This window comes from Ptychodera flava, chromosome 6 (assembly GCF_041260155.1).
Source record: "Ptychodera flava strain L36383 chromosome 6, AS_Pfla_20210202, whole genome shotgun sequence".
In the NCBI taxonomy this organism is placed as follows: Eukaryota; Metazoa; Hemichordata; class Enteropneusta; family Ptychoderidae; genus Ptychodera; species Ptychodera flava.
In genome coordinates, this window is record NC_091933.1 from 34,583,156 (window position 1) to 34,602,126 (window position 18,971).

General features: G+C 38.4%; 1 protein-coding gene across 2 annotated transcripts; it reads left to right on the forward strand.

Moving 5' to 3' along the window:
* The first annotated feature begins 1,991 nt into the window (after positions 1-1,991).
* On the forward strand, positions 1,992-16,306 carry LOC139135585 (4-hydroxyphenylpyruvate dioxygenase-like protein). Of its 2 annotated transcripts, none has more exons than XM_070703052.1 (8): positions 1,992-2,690; positions 5,812-6,195; positions 6,568-6,737; positions 9,360-9,582; positions 10,161-10,321; positions 11,511-11,632; positions 13,758-13,905; positions 14,806-16,306. In XM_070703052.1, exons 2-8 carry the CDS (start codon positions 5,850-5,852, stop codon positions 14,965-14,967), a joined length of 1,332 nt encoding a protein of 443 aa, XP_070559153.1. In that variant the 5' UTR covers positions 1,992-2,690; positions 5,812-5,849; the 3' UTR covers positions 14,968-16,306. The 2 variants fall into 2 exon arrangements, with proteins under 2 accessions (XP_070559153.1, XP_070559154.1); XM_070703053.1 differs by having other exon boundaries at positions 2,553-2,690; positions 14,677-14,829.
* Positions 16,307-18,971: the final 2,665 nt, after the last annotated feature.

Genomic DNA, 18,971 nt, shown 5'->3' on the forward strand with positions numbered 1-18,971 from the left:
CGATTTTGTCGGCGTTATCACTGCAGCTATTCTGTGAATCGACTGCAGGTCTCTCATGTTAGCCTCGGACACGTCATAGAGGATGTCAATGAACTTTGATTTTGACCTGATTCCCATAATTTTACGCCTGAGGACATATCCATCACTGGCTAACCAAATAGACACAAAAAGATTTATAGTTATGAAGGTTTATAATGATTATTTTGTGGGACATTGAAACGCCGTGCATACAATGAGTAACCAACTGAGGGCTTGCGTTGATGGTGAGAATGTCCATGACAAAGAAGTAACTGTTTTTTCCATGGGGATCAGACAAACTGGCGAGGGAGGGGGGGGGGGGACTATACTTCATAAATAAACTATGCTGTATGAACATTCGGTGAACCATAGACCCTCGAGAAAAATGTTTGATTTTTTTCGAGGGTCTATCGGTGAACCCAACAAAATTGAATTAAATCATTGACTCAGTCATCGAGAAATTACGAATTCTTTACTTTTTTTTAAGTTCATGGATAATCTCTGAGAGCAAGACGGCCATAGACGTAGTATGGTGCATGGACGTCAATGCATTGAGGTAGCACGTGACTGTATTACCCTCAGTGGTCGCTCTGTTTCGACAGTATAGGCATGAGGTTAGTGCGCGGGGTGGGGTGAGGGTGGGGGTGAGGATGGGGTGTTGAGTAGCCGTAGAATCTTTCCCTGTCGGAAATATTAAATATCGGCTGCAAATTTGAGTTTTGGCTTGAGATTTCGGTGCAGCGTCAAACACCAATTGTTGGAAAGATCAAACTATGATTGCAACCGTAATCACATACACTCGCTGTTCAGATAATATGCTCACAATGTGGACATACAGGTGTTGAATTAACACGTGTTGTGGAAATCACGTTGTCATCGTGCAGAAATCATATCTGTTCTTAAAGCCTTCGTTCAAACCATAGACCCTCGAGAAAAACGTTCAAACGCGCACATTTAAGTCAGTCTATTTGTGTTCATCAATAAATTCCCCTTGTCTGTTTTTTTTTATTTTTTATTAACAACATATGCTAATGAGACATTTTCGTCAAGGAAACAACATTGCATGCAAATCCGCCCTTTCGGTAAGGGCCAGTGGTGTTGTCGAAAGATAGGCGATAAGCCTGCTTTTATTATGCAAATGTGGCCTTTCGCGTGGTGATCAAGGTTAAATCGCCCCATTTGTGCAGATATTGTTTACCGAGACAGAATGACAAACTGCTAAGTGGCTTGTCTGAAAAAAAAGTGTCTCATGAAACCGTGCTGTACTGTATGTGATGGAATCATGATCCAGTCACAGTGTGCGTGACCAGGGTTGAAACGAACACCATACAGGTGCATAGAAAGATGTTTTTTCTCTATTGCTGGACTGACTGAGGATGTAATCATGAATAACGCCCCCTTCGTCCTAGAGAAGTCTAACCATGGAGCTTCTTTTTACCTCCATGGTCTAAGAAATAAAAATAATTCGAGGATTTTCACAATTATTCAATTAGATTGATGTCATGTGTGAAGGATCGTGATATCATGCCAATTTTTTTTACAAATTCAGCAAGTTGTGTTTGGAACATCGATCTTGAATCGAAAATGCTACTATGCCAATAACCTGAATGCGGAAAACATGCGATATGTCAAAACGAAATATGATTGAATACAGTGTCCAGCGTAAATGTATTTTAGTCCTTTTTAGCTCCAGGGGTCCATCAACGCTAATGTAGGTAAAAAGCCATACATTGGATCAGCGGTCGTTCAACAGGGTGATGCTGGGAAGGGCGAAATTCAGAGTATACTGCAGTATACAAAGGTGTTCTACGGACGAGTCTCGCTGCGGCGTATCCATGATGTTAAAGGTAGGGGAATCGATCCCAGGGATCGAGTTTGAGGGTTATGAAGGTGTCATAGCCTTTTTTCCATTGAAATTGTAATCTAGTAAGTAAATTTCCTGGCAAGACAATCTGACGTCTGAACCATGCCTTTAACGGGGCAGAGTACATTGGTGCCGTGGATGTAGACCTGGCTGTCCGTCCAGGGGTGCGTATTGCTGACTCCCCACTTTGTGTTGAGACCTCACTATACGGCCGCCGGTCGTACCGCAATCCCGTCTTCCCCTGAGACAACTCGTGTTCATGTTATCAAGTTTACAGTAATGACGACCTGACATACGATTTCAGAGAGAAACTCTGTGTGCGCGTATGAGAAACCACTTGTTGCCTTGCAGCATGATACGCTATCCTCTCCTCCAGACAAAGTTGCACAAAACCACCCGGTTGTCATGCATACTAGATGACTCATTTTCTCGGGGGTCTAAGGTTGACATGTGCCGATATACTGTCTATACTGTCGAATTCATACAGACGGTACGAGCAATGCGGTCATGGCTATTCCTAAAAATCAACTTTTTTTCCGAATGAAAATGAACTGGGCCAAGTGCAGCCAACAGTTGATTGTTCAGGATTAAATCATTCGTTTTTTTCTAATGTGTGAAAATGACTTTGATTACACAAAAATATTTGCAATCGTCCCAATCCGATCATCTTGGTTGCACGTGATACCTTAACAACCGAAAAGTTGCATTTGCATATCTACTTAAAGTGCACGTCATGGCAGATGATTATATCACTTGGCTGTGACGAGAAGCATCTAGAAGTTGCAGAACGACGAGAACTCTTATTTCCGTAAGTCTAGTTAATTTTCACCTTACATTTATACAGCAAGACGTTACGATACATATGTCATACAGGCATGCAGGCGCTACAATGAACGTATGTAGGCACTGAATATTCCGGCTCGTTCGAAAAGTAAATTCATTACTAAACTGACACCAAGTTGATAATCCTAGGTTGAAATGGGACAAGAAGTGTGTTTATCAGAAAGCTGATTTGGATGTACTGAGATAGACTGCTTCTCCTTTTTTTGCGCGAGTGTTTCGAAACACAGGCCTTATATTCCACTACCTGCAAAGGGACCATTAGCTGAACAATCTAACTACCATTTATTGAAGGTTTGTCCGCATTGTTAGTGTTCGAGGACGTTATTTCAGATACAAACCCAGAGGAACGGCCAATTGACGATTGTATCACCATGGTGTTCATTCCCTCGGTTCACTACAAAGTACAAAATCTGCAAAATAACAACAACAAATTTTCAATCTTTGTAAATGGTACAAAGAATTAGGCTCAGTAACGACTGAATCATCAAAAGAACTGATCAGATTAAAACAAAAATCTCTGTACGAGATTGAAATGCATGCTTTGTTTTCTTACCATAAAGGGACCGTGGTCATTCATGGCCTAACATTGTAGTCATCCCCTCACAGCAGGATATTTTGGCACATAATGCAAATTTTATCTTTATGAAATTTCATTCGCTTTTAAAAAAGTTGCTGGACTCATGGTGCTTGTACTGATGAAAATTTAAGTCGAGGTAGAATGTTTGGTGAAACGCATGAAGGTGGACTTCCTGTATGGAGATACACGGGACTGTGGCATGAAGACAAGAACAACACTTTGTTTTCAGTTTCCAAGCTAACCATGGAGCCAACCTGTTTGTCCCTAAACTTTTTCGAGTCTAAAGGACGATATCATGGTTACTAGCATTTACATTTTCTTCTTCTGTACCAAAGGACACCTGCCCATTGCTGTATTTTATTTGTGTCAATCATGCATTATTTTAATCATAGACAGTAGAGAGTCTTCCCCCTCTACTGTCTATGTTTTAATACCCCATTGTCATTGCGAGAGGTAACGTCACCCATTGTATTGATGGCCTTACCCGATGCCTCATTTCCCATTGTTTGTCTGCTTTCTTTCTTCCCTTATCATGTTGTATCTGTTCTGCTTCCTGTGTTTTCCTTCTATCTGTGCGAGTGAGATAATTTTGGCTCGTCGAAAAATGCCCACGAGGCATTTATGCAAAATCACGAAAACCAATCCTTTGCACCTTACATTTCTTTCGATTTAGTCGTAAGGTGTGCGTAACCACAGTCCCTCTCGAAGGACTGTGGCGTAACCATGGTATCTTGTAGGTCAATAAATCCAATCGTTTCGTGATTGAGGGACTGTTCTCTGAGCGAGGACGTATGTTGACGCGAGTGTAGAATCATGCAAATCGATGATAAGCTTGTCCACAGTCCCTCCATTGTGTGGAGGGGCTGCGGCTTGTCCACCCACGGTCCCTGCACAGGACCGTGGTCCAACCATAGGGTATTGCTGGCATTATTCGTCTCGAAGTTATGAATATGATAAATAAATGTCATATATTAAACATATTTTTTTCATTATACAAGCCTATGCCACGGTCCCTGAGGAACCGTGCCTTACCTATGTCGGGTGAGTGACTACCCTCCCTTTCTCTGCATAGCAATCCAAAGAAAACAGTTTACATTTCTTAATTACCCTCCCTAATCCCCCTCGTGAATTTGTTCTGCCGATCACAAACGCGGATCAGTGACCAAATAGCTCATTAGCAGCTCATAAGGTAAATGACGGACTTGAATAATGTCAGCAGTATCCTGTGGTCCAACCATCGCGTTTCTACCGGATATGATCACAGGCTGCCCAATCACTATTAATAAGCTTATTATTGCGTTTTTCTCAGTTTTCTCTCTCGTGGACTTATCAAGGGTTGGTCAACATTGCAAAGATAGAGATGTAAATGAAAAAGGAGTTTTAGTAACCTTTCCTATCTTTCGCGATGTTGACTAACCCATAAAATCCCTGATAAGTCAACGGATTAGAATAATTAGTCATGTAGCGAAACGAGCGAAACGTAATTTTATTGGATATTTCCAAATAGTCCTTTTGATGTTAAATGCAACAACGTGCAAAATATATGGAAAACATAATATCTACCCAATAGAAATACATTTTATAAAACGATGGCTACAAACAGCCATCATATCCTTGCAGTAAATAGCTGTAAACGATAAATCAGGAGGAGTGGGAAAAGGAGCGTCAAGAAGTCACTTTCTGTGCAGACACTAGTGCAGTAGCGTCCTGTTATCGGCAGGCTACATTGTCGGTAGCTGTGGTCTGACGGGAGCGTCCGGTGACATGCAAAATTTACTCTACTCAATAGAACTTATATTTGTTTTCATTATCAATTCATATTTTCGGTGAAAAGCTTGAAAAACTAAAACTAACACGATTGGAACTAATTTGGGATAATTGGATTTTCATATTTTTCAAATTTCTTAAAAGTGTTTGGTGCCCGATACCTGAATGTTGCAATATTGCAAAGTACTCATAAAAACAAGTGTATAACTTAAAAAGAAAAGCAGATGAGATTACATTTGCAGATGAAATCGACATTACTTTACCATCCGATTATCCCAAATTACTTCCAATCGTGTTAACTTAAATAATATTAAATAAAACTTTAATTCACAAATAAAGTTTCGCAGGAACTTTATTGTGTTTAACTTCGCTTGGGTAAACGTTATTATTTTTGTGTCTGTCGTCCCATTTTGTGAAAATATTAACATTGTACATATTAGCTCGAAGCATACTGTACATATTCGAAGCAAACAATAAGCTGTAAATGATTTGTGGTAAAACGCACATTTCCATGGGCATGGAGTTTACGTGTCATGTCACCGTTGTCGGCAGGCTACGTTGTTGGCAGCTCTGGTCTGCCAGCTACGGTGACGCCCTAAAGGTTGCGCATGCACAGATGTTAATTTGTCTCCGTTGTTGGCGGGATAAAAAATTCCCAGAACATGGTAAACTAAACAATGAATCTGCCAATAGTACACTAAAATAGAAAGATAACGTTTGCGCTTTCATCATATATTTTCAGAGTTGCTATCGGAGAAGAAATAAAATTTCCATTTCACTATGGCCGCCACTTTACACCACTTCGAAGTAGCGTGCGTGGACGCTGGTTCCAGAGCGAAAGAGTTCTGTAAGCGGTTTGGTTTCCAACTGTTTGCTGTCAACTTCAACGATCCCGAAGTGCCTCAGTACGCAGCCAGATCAGAGGACAGTATCTTTGTGTTCTCTCAGAGACCCGAGGACTGTATGGTGTCTGGCGATACAATCTTTGACTGCGCCTTGGAAGTGAGAAATGTCGAAGGTTTGTTCAAACGAACCATCGCTGCCGGTGCCACTGTCATCGAGGAGCCGACACAGCTAAAGGATGAGAACGGAAGCATTACCATGGCAGTGATCGGGACGCCAATCGGTAAGCTTAAGCTTTTTTATAGCATGTATGGAAGCTTCTCCCTCCGTGTTCATACCAAGCAGGTAACATAAACATGTTTATACGTTGCTATGTCGTTTTGCCGGAGACAGTGAAACACTACGTAATTCTACACATCGTCAGTGTTCCAAGGAACACGATGGAAGTTTCACCTTTTAGTATTTATTTATTTGCCTATTCATCGTATTTTTAAGACAACTGTTTCGTATCGTGTCAGACACTTATCCACACGGACTGTACCTCCATGCTAACCAAAAAATTTCTATTCCACATTACCCTGGGTAATTCTGTAATTTGGCTTGCAATTCATTCACGTGATGTTTCTTACATATCCTTTCTTGATTATCTTTACAGGTGACGTTGTTCACACTTTGATCAACAGAGAAAACTACAAAGGAATCTTCATGCCTGGGTTCACTGAGCCAAACGATCAAGATCTCATTGGTTTTCCAAATCAACCGCGTTTCAGAACCACGCACATCGATCACCTCACATACGTAGTGGAGTCCGGAACATCGCCTAAGGTATGAACGCCATTTATTGTAAAATATTATCAGATGTACACAGTGTTAGGCTTCCAAGTTAGAATGTTTAAAAGCGTCTCCTGTAACTATTCGCTCTTTGTTACGGACTAGTTGACGCATCTTTAGTATGAGACTATCGAATGGTGGAATACGACATGATCTATTACAAATACAGACACGTCTTCAAGTTGACGAGGACTAGCTTATCACGTGACAATCTATCGGACCATGATATTAACAGTGATAAAGGATCACTGTACCTCCCACATTGATTAGGTTAAAGGCACATGAGCCGCAACTTTTGGCATTATTTTCATGATGTTATATTTAGATAAAATTATTTCATAGAAATGTTCTTACTAAGAGATGTTTACTCAAGTATAATTATCCACTGAGAGGGACTGCATGGGGAGGTGTCAGTAAGACAAATAATTAACGAGTGCCGCACCCAAATATGGCCGCCTCCATAAAACTACATTATAAACAGCGTAAATCGATGCATGTACACACTTGAATTTTTAAAAATACCACATGGTGCAACCCACTGAAAAGATGGGAAAGGGATTCTCTCCACTTTGACAAAAAATTTTCCGTTTTTCACATAACCTGGCAAGATTTTTAAAAATGGCGGGAAATTTAAAATGAACAAAAATCTGTTCAATCTGTTGCCTATTCTGCCACAAGCAAACGTTGTCGAGGCAAAGTTAATGACTATATTGTTAAATTTGCAGATGCGCTATTTTGCGGGTTGCGGGCTGCGGGCTGCGGGCTGCGGGTTGCGGGCATGAAAAAATGTGTGATTTTTGGTATCATTTTCGCTAGTAGATAGAATAAATGCTAAAATAGTATCTAGATGTATTTGTTTATGGAATAAAAGCCGTGAACTTCTTGAATAATGCCGTTATTTTAGCTTACATCTGGTGAAGCACCACCAACGTCAGAATAGTCCATTTCCCATCCAACATTCGCCGTTGCACAGCGCACTGCCGATCGAAGCTTTCGAAATGATATGACTGAACACGGATGAGTAATAATATGAACACAAGACAGATTTCACAACAACTCGCTATATTAACTTTTTATGTAATGATTAGGACGGATAGTTTAAAAGTAAGTTTCGGATCGTTGACAGCACAGATGAACTGGGAGATGAACTTCGGTTCGTTGAAACTCGACACGCCTAATAATTTGTTACTTTTTCATAGAATGCCATGCCTTCTCACACTTCAGATTAGTTCAACCGCCGATAAAAGCACAATTTTCAGAATCGTTTTCAATGCCGTTTAAAATTATTTTATTGTGGTGAACACGATATAATAGTCCTAGGAAACTTGTCATAGTCACGCTGGATCAAATGCATATGGAGCGACTATCATGCTGCAGGTGCAAGTCATAGAATATGTTCATGATATTAGGAGATACACAATTATTAGAGCTGCAGAACACAAAGTCATCCAAAAATATTCCTATTAGATCGATTCCTGAAAATAAGTCAACGCACCGACGTGTTTTTCCCGCTGAAATTCTCGCGTAAAATGTTAGCGGAATGTCGTTCTCTGTGGTCGTGACCTCGGTTGAACCGAAGCGGCAAAGTAAGCTAAGTCCATTGTCGTACGTCTTTTTCTTTTTAAAGATTTCATGAAAATACACGGCATTTAAATACACAACACTTCTACGCTTTTGAAGTCAAATCTTTCCTTACACATTGCATTTAAGTAGGCATTGTTAATTTTCTGTATGTGTTGCCCTAGAACCGAATTGTGAATAGATGCATTACAAAGAATTTACTTCCTATGGCCTGATACTAGAAATGTAACAATTTTCATTCCGCAATAAGTGGCGACATTTCCGAGGCGCGAATTTTTTTGTCAGTCTGGTATTATTTCTCACTCACATCCATGGCAAGAAAGAAAAGTGATTTCAGATCCCAAATTATTTGTGATGGCCAGGCAGCTCGGAACAAATAAATTGGTCCGCGGAATCGCCGCTTTTAGTTTAGCAGATTTTGATTTTTTTTCAGAACATGACGTATTTTCACCCACTTGGTATGGTCTGTTATAGCATCTTTAGTCCAAAAAATCAATTTTACAGCATATTGTTTTCAACAGCCTTCAAATGTACAGTATTATGTTAAAATACACAATATGGAATATGTTGTGTTTCATTAATTTAACCATCTTGACCTGATGTTGAAAATATGGACTTGGCAGGAAAAGGATACTGTACGATAGACCTGATCATGATTATTGATAATAGACACCTTCTAAAGGTTTTATTTCTTATATACTAAATGCCATATTACATATATTAGAAATCTAGCCATAATTCTAAAAACCCGCAGCCCGCAGCCCGCAACCCGCAACCCGCAGCCCGCAACCCGCAACCCGCAGCCCGCACTTCAGCAGATACCTTAAATTTGCAGATTGCAATGAATGTCTGAGGTACCTTTATGTTGGACAAATTTCGCAAGTTGCAACCAATGGGCCTTTAAACTGTTGATGAACAAAATGTTTCAATGAAGTTTACAGTGTTTTACACGTAAATATCAGCAGATAGACTGTAAGAGAATCGAACTGTTATTGCTTGTGATCAGAAGTTCACACTGTTATCGCTCTCTTCTAGATCATAAAGTTTTACCAAGAAGCATTTGGTTGTGACAGATTCAGGCTGAATTTGAACGAAGATGACGAGACTGGTATGCCGATTAATTTTGGCGCCCTTGAAATGCGACTCATGGCAGCCCAATACTGGAAATGTGCAGAATCGGGTGTGAGGCTTGAAAAACCGTCCGGTTGTTCTAAAAAAGCCGTAACTTTCGTCTTGGCAGAAGCAATCTGGGGAGACGGTAAATCTTCTTAACTTACTTGAATATTCCCGCCCACGAAATAGTGGTGGCATTTTTAGTCATCCACTTTATTTGACTTACAAATGAAAAAGTACAATCCGAATAGTTCGTGTAATGTCAGTCACGCGTTCATGGCACGTCATATAATAAAAAATATAAACGTTTCGGTTGTGACGCTGTGTTACCTCACCAAATCTAAACTGATACGGGCACGTGCATCGTGTGTATCAACAAATTCAATGACGCATGGAGATCTTTCTGTTTCCCTCCATGGATGACGTAACTGATTGCGGCTTCCACGAGGACCACGCGAGAGGATGTTTACAGTCAGACGTTGAGGGACTGCTCATCTATCTACTCACGTGTAATTTCAATACAGTCGCAGCACGATTATTATTTGTTGATGTTGTTGTTGTCAGCTGTCCCGTGATGTAATTCTAGTTTTATATCGACTTTAATAATTACGTCTAAGTTCATAATTACGTTATACCATTTGACCGGAGAAAAGGGTCATAGAAGAGTTCAGTGTCTAGTCTTCGGGTCAAGCCTAATTGCTGCAATGTTCTGTTTCCTCAAAGGAACCGCTGCACGGAATCAGATTGCTACTTTCCTTGAACACCACGGTGGTCCAGGTATCCAACACATCGCATTGTATACGGAAGATATCGTTGACACAGTCAGGGCTATGAAGCTGACCGGCTGTGTGTTTCCAGTCATACCTGTCGAGTATTACACTTCGGTAATTGCCTTTACACCATTGTCATAATTTGATCTTAGAAGTTTTCAAACGTGTAAATTCCATTTATTTACAATCATTAAACAAACTTGCCACGACTTATGCGGATCCTGGTTTGACTGAAACTCATTACAACATGTCGACTTGGTCGCCATGCATGATACGCACGGCTCTGTGCTGAAAGTCGTGTATAATTACCAAACCAATATGCGCCTCGAAAGTGAAGAACTCAATTTTTTGCTCAAACTTTCCTAAAGCAAACTTTCAAACAATTCCTAATCAGATTAAGAATGAAAATCAGGGGTCACCGCGCAGAGTTTGGAACTAGAGAAACAAATAGTCGAACATTTACCGATATTTTAAATTCAATGTCACCTTCTCTGTGTTAACTCTAGGGGGGGGGGGGTGAAATTTTCGATTTTCGGAAACTCAGACAGTGAAAACTTTTCTTACCCCAAGAGCTTCAAAATGAGCGCCCACAAGAGGGGTAGACCAGAAAAGTATTGTAAAAATTTGAGCGTCCGAATATCTATCCCCGAGGTGCATTCTACCTTAAAGCCGCACATAAGCTGTAACTTGTGGCAACTTTTTCAGTATTCTGCTTCTGTATATCAACTACCGTGTCTGACCCTAATCCGTTTGTCATGCTGAAATTTCGAGTATTCTTTTTGTCAGCACAACTTATATGTGCGTAGTGATTATTGTTTATTGTTTACAAAAGAATTCTAGTCCGGACTTGGATACAATTTTCAACAATAACAATTGGGATTATACTGATATAGGTTGTGTTAATATGCTAAGTACTTGGCATTAAATTACAGTTTAGGGGTTCAATGCAGAAAGTGTAGGGAAACCACAAAACAAAAGTTCTGAAAAATACCCAAAAGATACAGCTTATAAAGAGAAACCAGTGTTGGCTTTACTTTGCTAGGAAGCAAAATTTGAGTTGAAGAAGGCTTCAGATAATTGGTCTGTAAAGAATCTGTCTTTTCGGAGATACTCTAATGTAAAATCATGCACACTGAGAATTCCAACAGTATTACTTGTTTAACTATATCTTTAATATGACTGGAGTAAATAGTCAAGCTTTTTACAATATAGTACTCGTTAATACTAGTGGTTTTTGACGGTGCACAAGAACATTGCCGAAGTAATCCGCGACATATTGATCGATATTTTGGTCACATTCCAGGTCGGTAAAGACGAAGAAATCAAGAGAGCTGGCAAGTGCTTGGAAGATCTGAAGAAGCTAGGCATACTCCTTGACGCTGAGGGCGAATTTTCCTACGATGACTCTGTGCAGACTGAAGAAAGGTGGGTAGAGCATAGGCAAATAATTCTACAATGCCATAGTCCATGAATTCAAGTTTGTTTAACAAGTTCACCAAGGATGATTTTTACATATGTGGTAGCTCTGTGGTCATTTACCCAGAAAAGCTATTTTCACCATTTATAACTCGCCCGATTTTCTAAGAAAATGATAAAAATAGTACAGGAAAATGCCCATGTAATTTGAATCATGGAAAAAAGCCCCAAGCTTGGAGCTTGCATCATGTGATATGGAAGGGACATCTTCGGATGGGTATGGCCCCCACATTGTCCCACACAGTAATGCAGTAGTAAACAGCAACACAAAATCTGACAGTGGACAGTTTATCATATGTGATTCACCGTTTATGCAAGGATACTCAGTATAAACAAAAGTTATGTAAATACGCACAGCCTGGTTTAAGCATGGGTGAGTGGACAATGCCATACCCATAGGAAAAGGTGCCTTCCATATCACATGATGCAAGCTCCAAGCTTGGCGCTTTTTTCCCATGATTCAAATTACATGGGCAACTTCCTGTACTATTTCTATCGGTTTTGTAAAAATCGTGCAAGTTATAAATGGCGAAAATAGCTTTTCCGGGGTAAGTGACCACAAAGCTAGCACATATGTAAAAATCATCCTTGGTGAACTTCCCCTTTAAGCATAGACCCTCGAGAACGAGGGTCTATGTGAAAATAGGCATTTTTATTTTCCGCCAAAGAGATAACATATTGACGGCAACTATGTTTACTTTAAAATAACGGTAAATGGTTGGTTATTTCTTTTCTCATGTGCTAAAATCTGCACGGTGAGCCCATATTAGATTCTTAATTTTGCAAAAGAATGGTTGAAAGTTTGTTTAAGGAAAGTTTGGCCCAAAGTTTAAGTCTTTCATTTTCTAGGCTTGAACTATATTTATTTCAAATGATTATGGTACACAACAATTATCTCCGTGTTTTTATTTGGGCTGTCATCTTTGATTTCTCGTTAAGGTACACGACAGCAAAATTTACAATTTTTTTTCTAACCGGCATTAAACTTTGCTGTTCCGGCAACTTAGTAAAACACTCAGGTTTTAGAGTGTCGGTCTATTTTTGTCCCCTTTATAAAATAAACCCCAGTCAATTTTTCTCAGATTTTTGCCAAAATTTTGAGAAAAAAGTGTAGCCAATAAAATGTGATAACTATTTGGTCCAAAATTATGAAAACAAATACAGAAAAATTCATAAAAATTGGTAAAATTTGGCACTAAAATTTTGGCGGGAGAAAATTACAGCGCTCAAAGGGTTGAGGTGAAGTACTACGAATTATGTCAAAATTAGGTTGTGGTGTCATTTTCTTGAAATTTTGCACAAATATTCTTGGAAGTTGTGCAAGTGCAAAAATGAAATAAAAAATGGGGGTCATGGAAACGGCACGTTAAAATGGCGTCGTTAGAAATAGATAAAATGATATAATTCACTTAAACTAAAGAAAGCAATTATAAAACGCTTAGCAAATGAGTTAATTTTAATAAATACAAAGACTTACGATCCATATCTATCGAATGTATAGTTTTCATGATGTTTGTAAAGATATTTTAACATAAGTATCGATTACAAAATGACGATATCGAAATCATATCACTACATAATTTTCGAACTTTCTTCCTGTCGCTTTGAATGGTGTCATTTTGACCAAACTTGGCGAATAAAATCCTGACATAATTCCATTTAGGTTACACTTATAATAAAAGGGTGTCACCACGCTACTTTTTACAATATCTCCAGTTGAATGGGTAATATGCGCCATGTAAATGGGAGAGAAATGTTAATTTTCGCTCATATTGAATAAAAACCAGCTTCTTAGGGGGTCAAAATATGACAAAGTTATAGGTCACATGTATTTCTAAGAGACTGGGTCAAAAAATTTGGTAAAAGCGCAATTTCAACAATGACAGGTGATGTTAAATACATGCACTACAAAATAACCAATTTGCGGCAGGCCTGAGTTAAATCTGCGCAGTAACGTTCTAAAGCGTGTGCGCGTCCAAATTCGGCGCCCTTTACCTTAAAGAATACGTACTGATGTGCTTCATCGCCGTGTTTGAGAGTGGTTTGTTAATCGAAAGTGGTCATCTCTCCTCAGATATCTGATGCAGGCCTTCACAGCGCCAATTTTCCAAAAGAAGACATTTTTCATGGAAATTATCACAAGAGCTGGTGCAACTGGCTTCGGCGCTGGCAATATCACAGCTCTATTCAAAGCTATGGAAATAGCACACAAAGAGTACAAGGTAAGCCAAAACTCATGAATGGTACCTGGATAAATGCAAAGACGTTTGCAAATGATATACATGAAACTGTTAGAACGTGTTGTTTGACCGAACACGATCGTATGAAGATCTGGCCTCTGCTACCTCAGAATGTCAATGTACGCCTGACATAGTGTGACCTGCATAGTCATACATACAACAATGGATACGTTCCCCTAACAAACGCGTTTAAACTAATTTTGAAAGTTCGTGTTTTCCAAATTTCTCTGAAAATATGGCAACGTATCATTGGTCCCCAAATTTCGACACACCTGCTACATAATAATATTCAGACAAAGCATCGTTATTTGTTTATTTCCTCCTAATGGACGTAGTTCCCCGGATGTTCAGGTGTGGGCGGTGTTAAATTAAAGCATCATTAATTGTATCACAAAAAATAGTTGAGTCATTAAATTTTCTAGCAATGTACATAAATGCACACTCATACACACATACATACATACATACATACATACATACATACATACATACATACATACATACATACATACATACATACATACATACATACATACCGTACATACATACATACATACATACATACATACATACATACATACATACATACATACATACATACATACATACATACATACATACATACATACATACATACATACATACATACATACATACTCACACATAAGTACGTATACATATACTGGTTATGGGCACTGACTTTTCCATTCTGCTATAATAATTTTGTGTAATATTTTTTCTGTGTCTGTGTAGTAAACTCTGAATACTCTTCGGATATTCTTACATTCGATCCTTCTGCCTCTTGTTCATGTCTTACACATATCCAACTATCCCCACCCTCAATTCCCAGTGTTTGTACAAGTCTTGAAATTTATCTCACAGGAGGAGCACAAGGTTACACCTGATGGACCGACTTGGTCAAAGGCCTACAGGAAGAGCATTCCAACAGAACCCAATTCACCGGTAACACCTGTAGAACCCACGTGGTCCAAATACAGAAGCAGCATCCCGTCTGTCGAAACCTTCTTGGAAACTGAACCGTGAACTTGAAACAAGTCAATGATGCATCGTATTCAGAGTACAAAACTCACGTTTATGTGAATGAACTCCGTATTATTGCAATATTGGACTTGGACTTGAAGTGAAACACATTAGTATCCATTCATACAAAGTCTATTAATGAGCATTGTTTCAGTATGCAAATCCTGATAAGATTATGACTTCTTATCAACGAAGAACACTCACCTACCTCGGACTGTGCATTGCACAATGTCAGTTGCACAGCACGAAAGATGATCCATCGAACAGAAGATGAAACCGGAATAATGTCTGTAAAATTTGCAAACTCTTCCTATTTCACGTACCATATAGACTACGCATCCTATTCACATGTAAAGTATAACATGTGCAACCATACATACTCGATATATTGTACTCAGTAATATTTTAGCCTTCATAAACAATGTGTATTATAAAGCTTTCATCTTTCATGTACTTCAAATATTAATGAGACGATCACGAACCAACTCTCACTGCCTCGTAACTATAGCTGTGCCTTGGCGTGTTTGCGAGTTGTAAAATTTTCCTTTGTATTTCATAGAAACGTGACCGAAGATACAGTACTTTTAAACATACGATACTGTGGTTGAAACGGGTGCTAAGCTCAACCACGACAGGGAAAACACTTGTAATTTCTGGTAACATTCATTACTTTTCTTCTGAAAAGTATAGTTTCCGCGATTTACCCCAAGAGCATGTTGAAATACGACAGTATCAGCCTGGGCATGCGCAATGTGCAATGCCGCTGTTGTCGAATGAATTCCAGTCCTGACAAAAAAATCAGCTATGCAAGCTATGTTGATATTTAGAATACAAATGATAACATCATTTTTATGGTGTTTTACAAAAAGAACAGATTGAAACACATAGTGCTAAGCTCGTGTTTTAAACACGTTTGTGTCATCGTCTGAAATAGCCTGTCATGTACATATTTTTGTATTACTTGTAAACATACCATAGTTGTTTAGCACTCGTCAGTGAAAAGTCGGTGAAATAGGGTGGAACGCGACGCAACTTGTCAGTTTCGAAGTCAGAAAGTTATTTCGAGTTTACTCTATTGTATTGCGTTCACCCCACTTGTATTATCACACAAACAATCACAAATGCATTGACTTCAATTCCACAGACTAGAACCAAATCAAAAATAGAGCAAAATATCAGGAGTTACTGTCAATGGAGCTTTAATCGATTTTCAGGACATTGCAATTTCTGTGTGCTTTTTTTTAACTTACAAATTATATTACTGTCTTTTTCGAAGTAGAGAGAGTCGATAATGTTAAGAAATTCAATTTGAATTTTAAAATAAAATATTTTAAACGAGCAATTCAATAGAGCATCGTTCGAGTTATTTCCCTCTCGCCAAAGAACAAAGTCGTTTGTTTAATGCAATTATTAATTAAACAAACAATTAGATCATTCTTACAACCTCAGTCATCGCATCAGTTCTTTTGGTATGATCATTTACATATTAATTTACCTTTCCTTTGAAAATATTACCAACTTGATCTGAGAAAATCTGACAAACAAGAGTGAGTGTACGTCACGGTCATAGAGGTCACTGCGTCTGTTTAACATGTGCGACTAGCCATGGTAGTGCAATAATCCCACAATATATAAGTAGAAATGCAGAAAAATGTCATTGTAATATTTTCATTTTGTTCATACAAGAAGCCATTTTGAATGACGTATTCAAAAAGTGGTATCTTCATCCTAGATATCCAGATGAATTTGTAAAAATGTTTGTTTCTGTACACCAGAGGAACCAATGAAAAACTGTTGACACTGCAGTTTTTTTATAGTGCCATTGATAAATAAACATCTTCATTGTTCAGCCAGCAACCGGATTTTCTTTCCTTCATCTGAAAGCCATTTGTAAAGGAATGTTTTGGAAATCTACACTGACTGACATGGCACTGCTTTGGCATCAAGGTAGTGTGCGCCTCGAAAGTGAAAGACTTAAACTTTTGCTCAAAACTTTCCACAATGAGACTTTCGACCATTCTCTTACCAAAGCAAGAATAAAATTCAGGGGTCACCGTGCAAACTTTTGTACTAGAGAGACAAATTACCTATGATTTCCTGATATTTGAAATCCAAAATGGCCACCATCCCTACGTTAATTAACTCTATGGGGAAAAATAAAATTTTCGATTATCGGAAAACTAAAACGGTAAGAGTTGTTCTTTCTCCAAGAGCTTTAAAATGAGCCCACTCAAATTGTAGAAATTTGAGAGTCATTTGTTGTGAAGCAATGTGAGCTCGATAAAATAAATCCAGAGGTACAATATATATATATATATATATATATATATATATATATATATATATATATATATATATATATATATATATATATATATCAACACTTGCGTTTGAGTGTCACCTATCTACTAATGTTTTCAGTGGCACGAAACGATCTGCGAGAATTTCTCAAGATTATTTGCATAAAGCACGTACGTTATCACTGTAGCATGAGTGTTGTCAAAAATGTACAGCAAACCTTTTTGTGGTGAAGAACAAAATTGGCTCAAACATTTTGAATGATCGTCATTACACGACGTATCACACAGCGACTGTCGGAGAATTGCACTAGAAAAACGAGGAAATTTCATGTTTTTTTATTGGAGTTATTAAAAAGATACATGTCTCATTTAATATGAGAATTTTTTTTATTACAGAAGCCAATAAAGTATTGAACATTAATCATACATTATCATTATCATGTGTCATGTCTGTTATGCATAGGTCTCGGTGGATATTGGAACTGTAAATTCACCACTTCCTATTATGTGCAAACATTTTCTCTTTTCTAAAGGCAATGTGAAACTCAGATTTTTGTACAGGAAATTTCATGTTGATAAATGCTAATGGCTAAAGGACGGGCAGCACAGGGAAATCACAAAACACATCTGTGAACAAACATAGATTACATTGAAGGACTTTTCCACAAAAACATCGTGTTGTCATATTTGTGTGGAAATCATAAAAAAAATTAAACATAAAATACGCAATAATCGACCCAAGACCGGTCAATAATGGATGACAAGGAAACTATGCACGTATAGACTCGGAGCCAAGACGAGTACATATACGGAGTGAAACGAAAAGTTTGTTGATGTCAATTATGGGCCAGGAGGGAGTACATTATTGCTATTGTTGTCTGGTTTGGGCTATAACCGGGAATTTGTAGATGTAGAAAACATCTGGGGCCACAATGCTTGACATGATACGCTATCCGTGATAATCTGCGGTGCCGGGTGATGTCACAAAATTCACTGGTATTGACAAAGCTGAAGTATAATGTAGTGTAATATTGCGTAATATAATTGTCTCTCTCTCAACTGTTCCCAGCTGAAAGCGAAAGTAGCTTCTTTTATATAATATTCGACAAGTGAGTACAAAAATACAATGCCCCATCAACTTATAGCCAAAATCTTTTAAGTCCCCCATTTGCTTTGCCCCTCTAATTTATTGTGAACGCAACTTTACGTGCGCCAAGATTCGACCAGGAAGCTGTTGACTTGCATCCCACTTTTTCATGTGTATTTTTTACTTAATAGCTCCCTTTTGTTGCTTCAATTTTTGCTTTATTTGTCCCCCAAACAGCTTTCTCGCATATGATAGAGCACTTTCAGTTATTACGACACTGTTACGAGCGTCATATCTATAGTTATGATAGAATATTTCCTATTTTTTGGTATGACAATAATTTTTTTGAAAAATAAGGTTCATTTGTATCCTGCGTTTTAGTGTCATGAAAACATAACGGCTATTTGTACTATATAATTATTATATATTGTGCTCTTTGGAATTAATAGCTGTTATTATTAGGGTGATTATGTAGAGGGCCAAAAATCCTGTTATGTTTCATTTTCACAAGTTTTGACAGAATTTCAACATCGAATGATGTAGCTAGGGTTGCGGTCAATTATTGGTCTCCGTCTAGAAGTTCTTTAAGGATTCACTTCAAATGTAGAACGAAGATATAG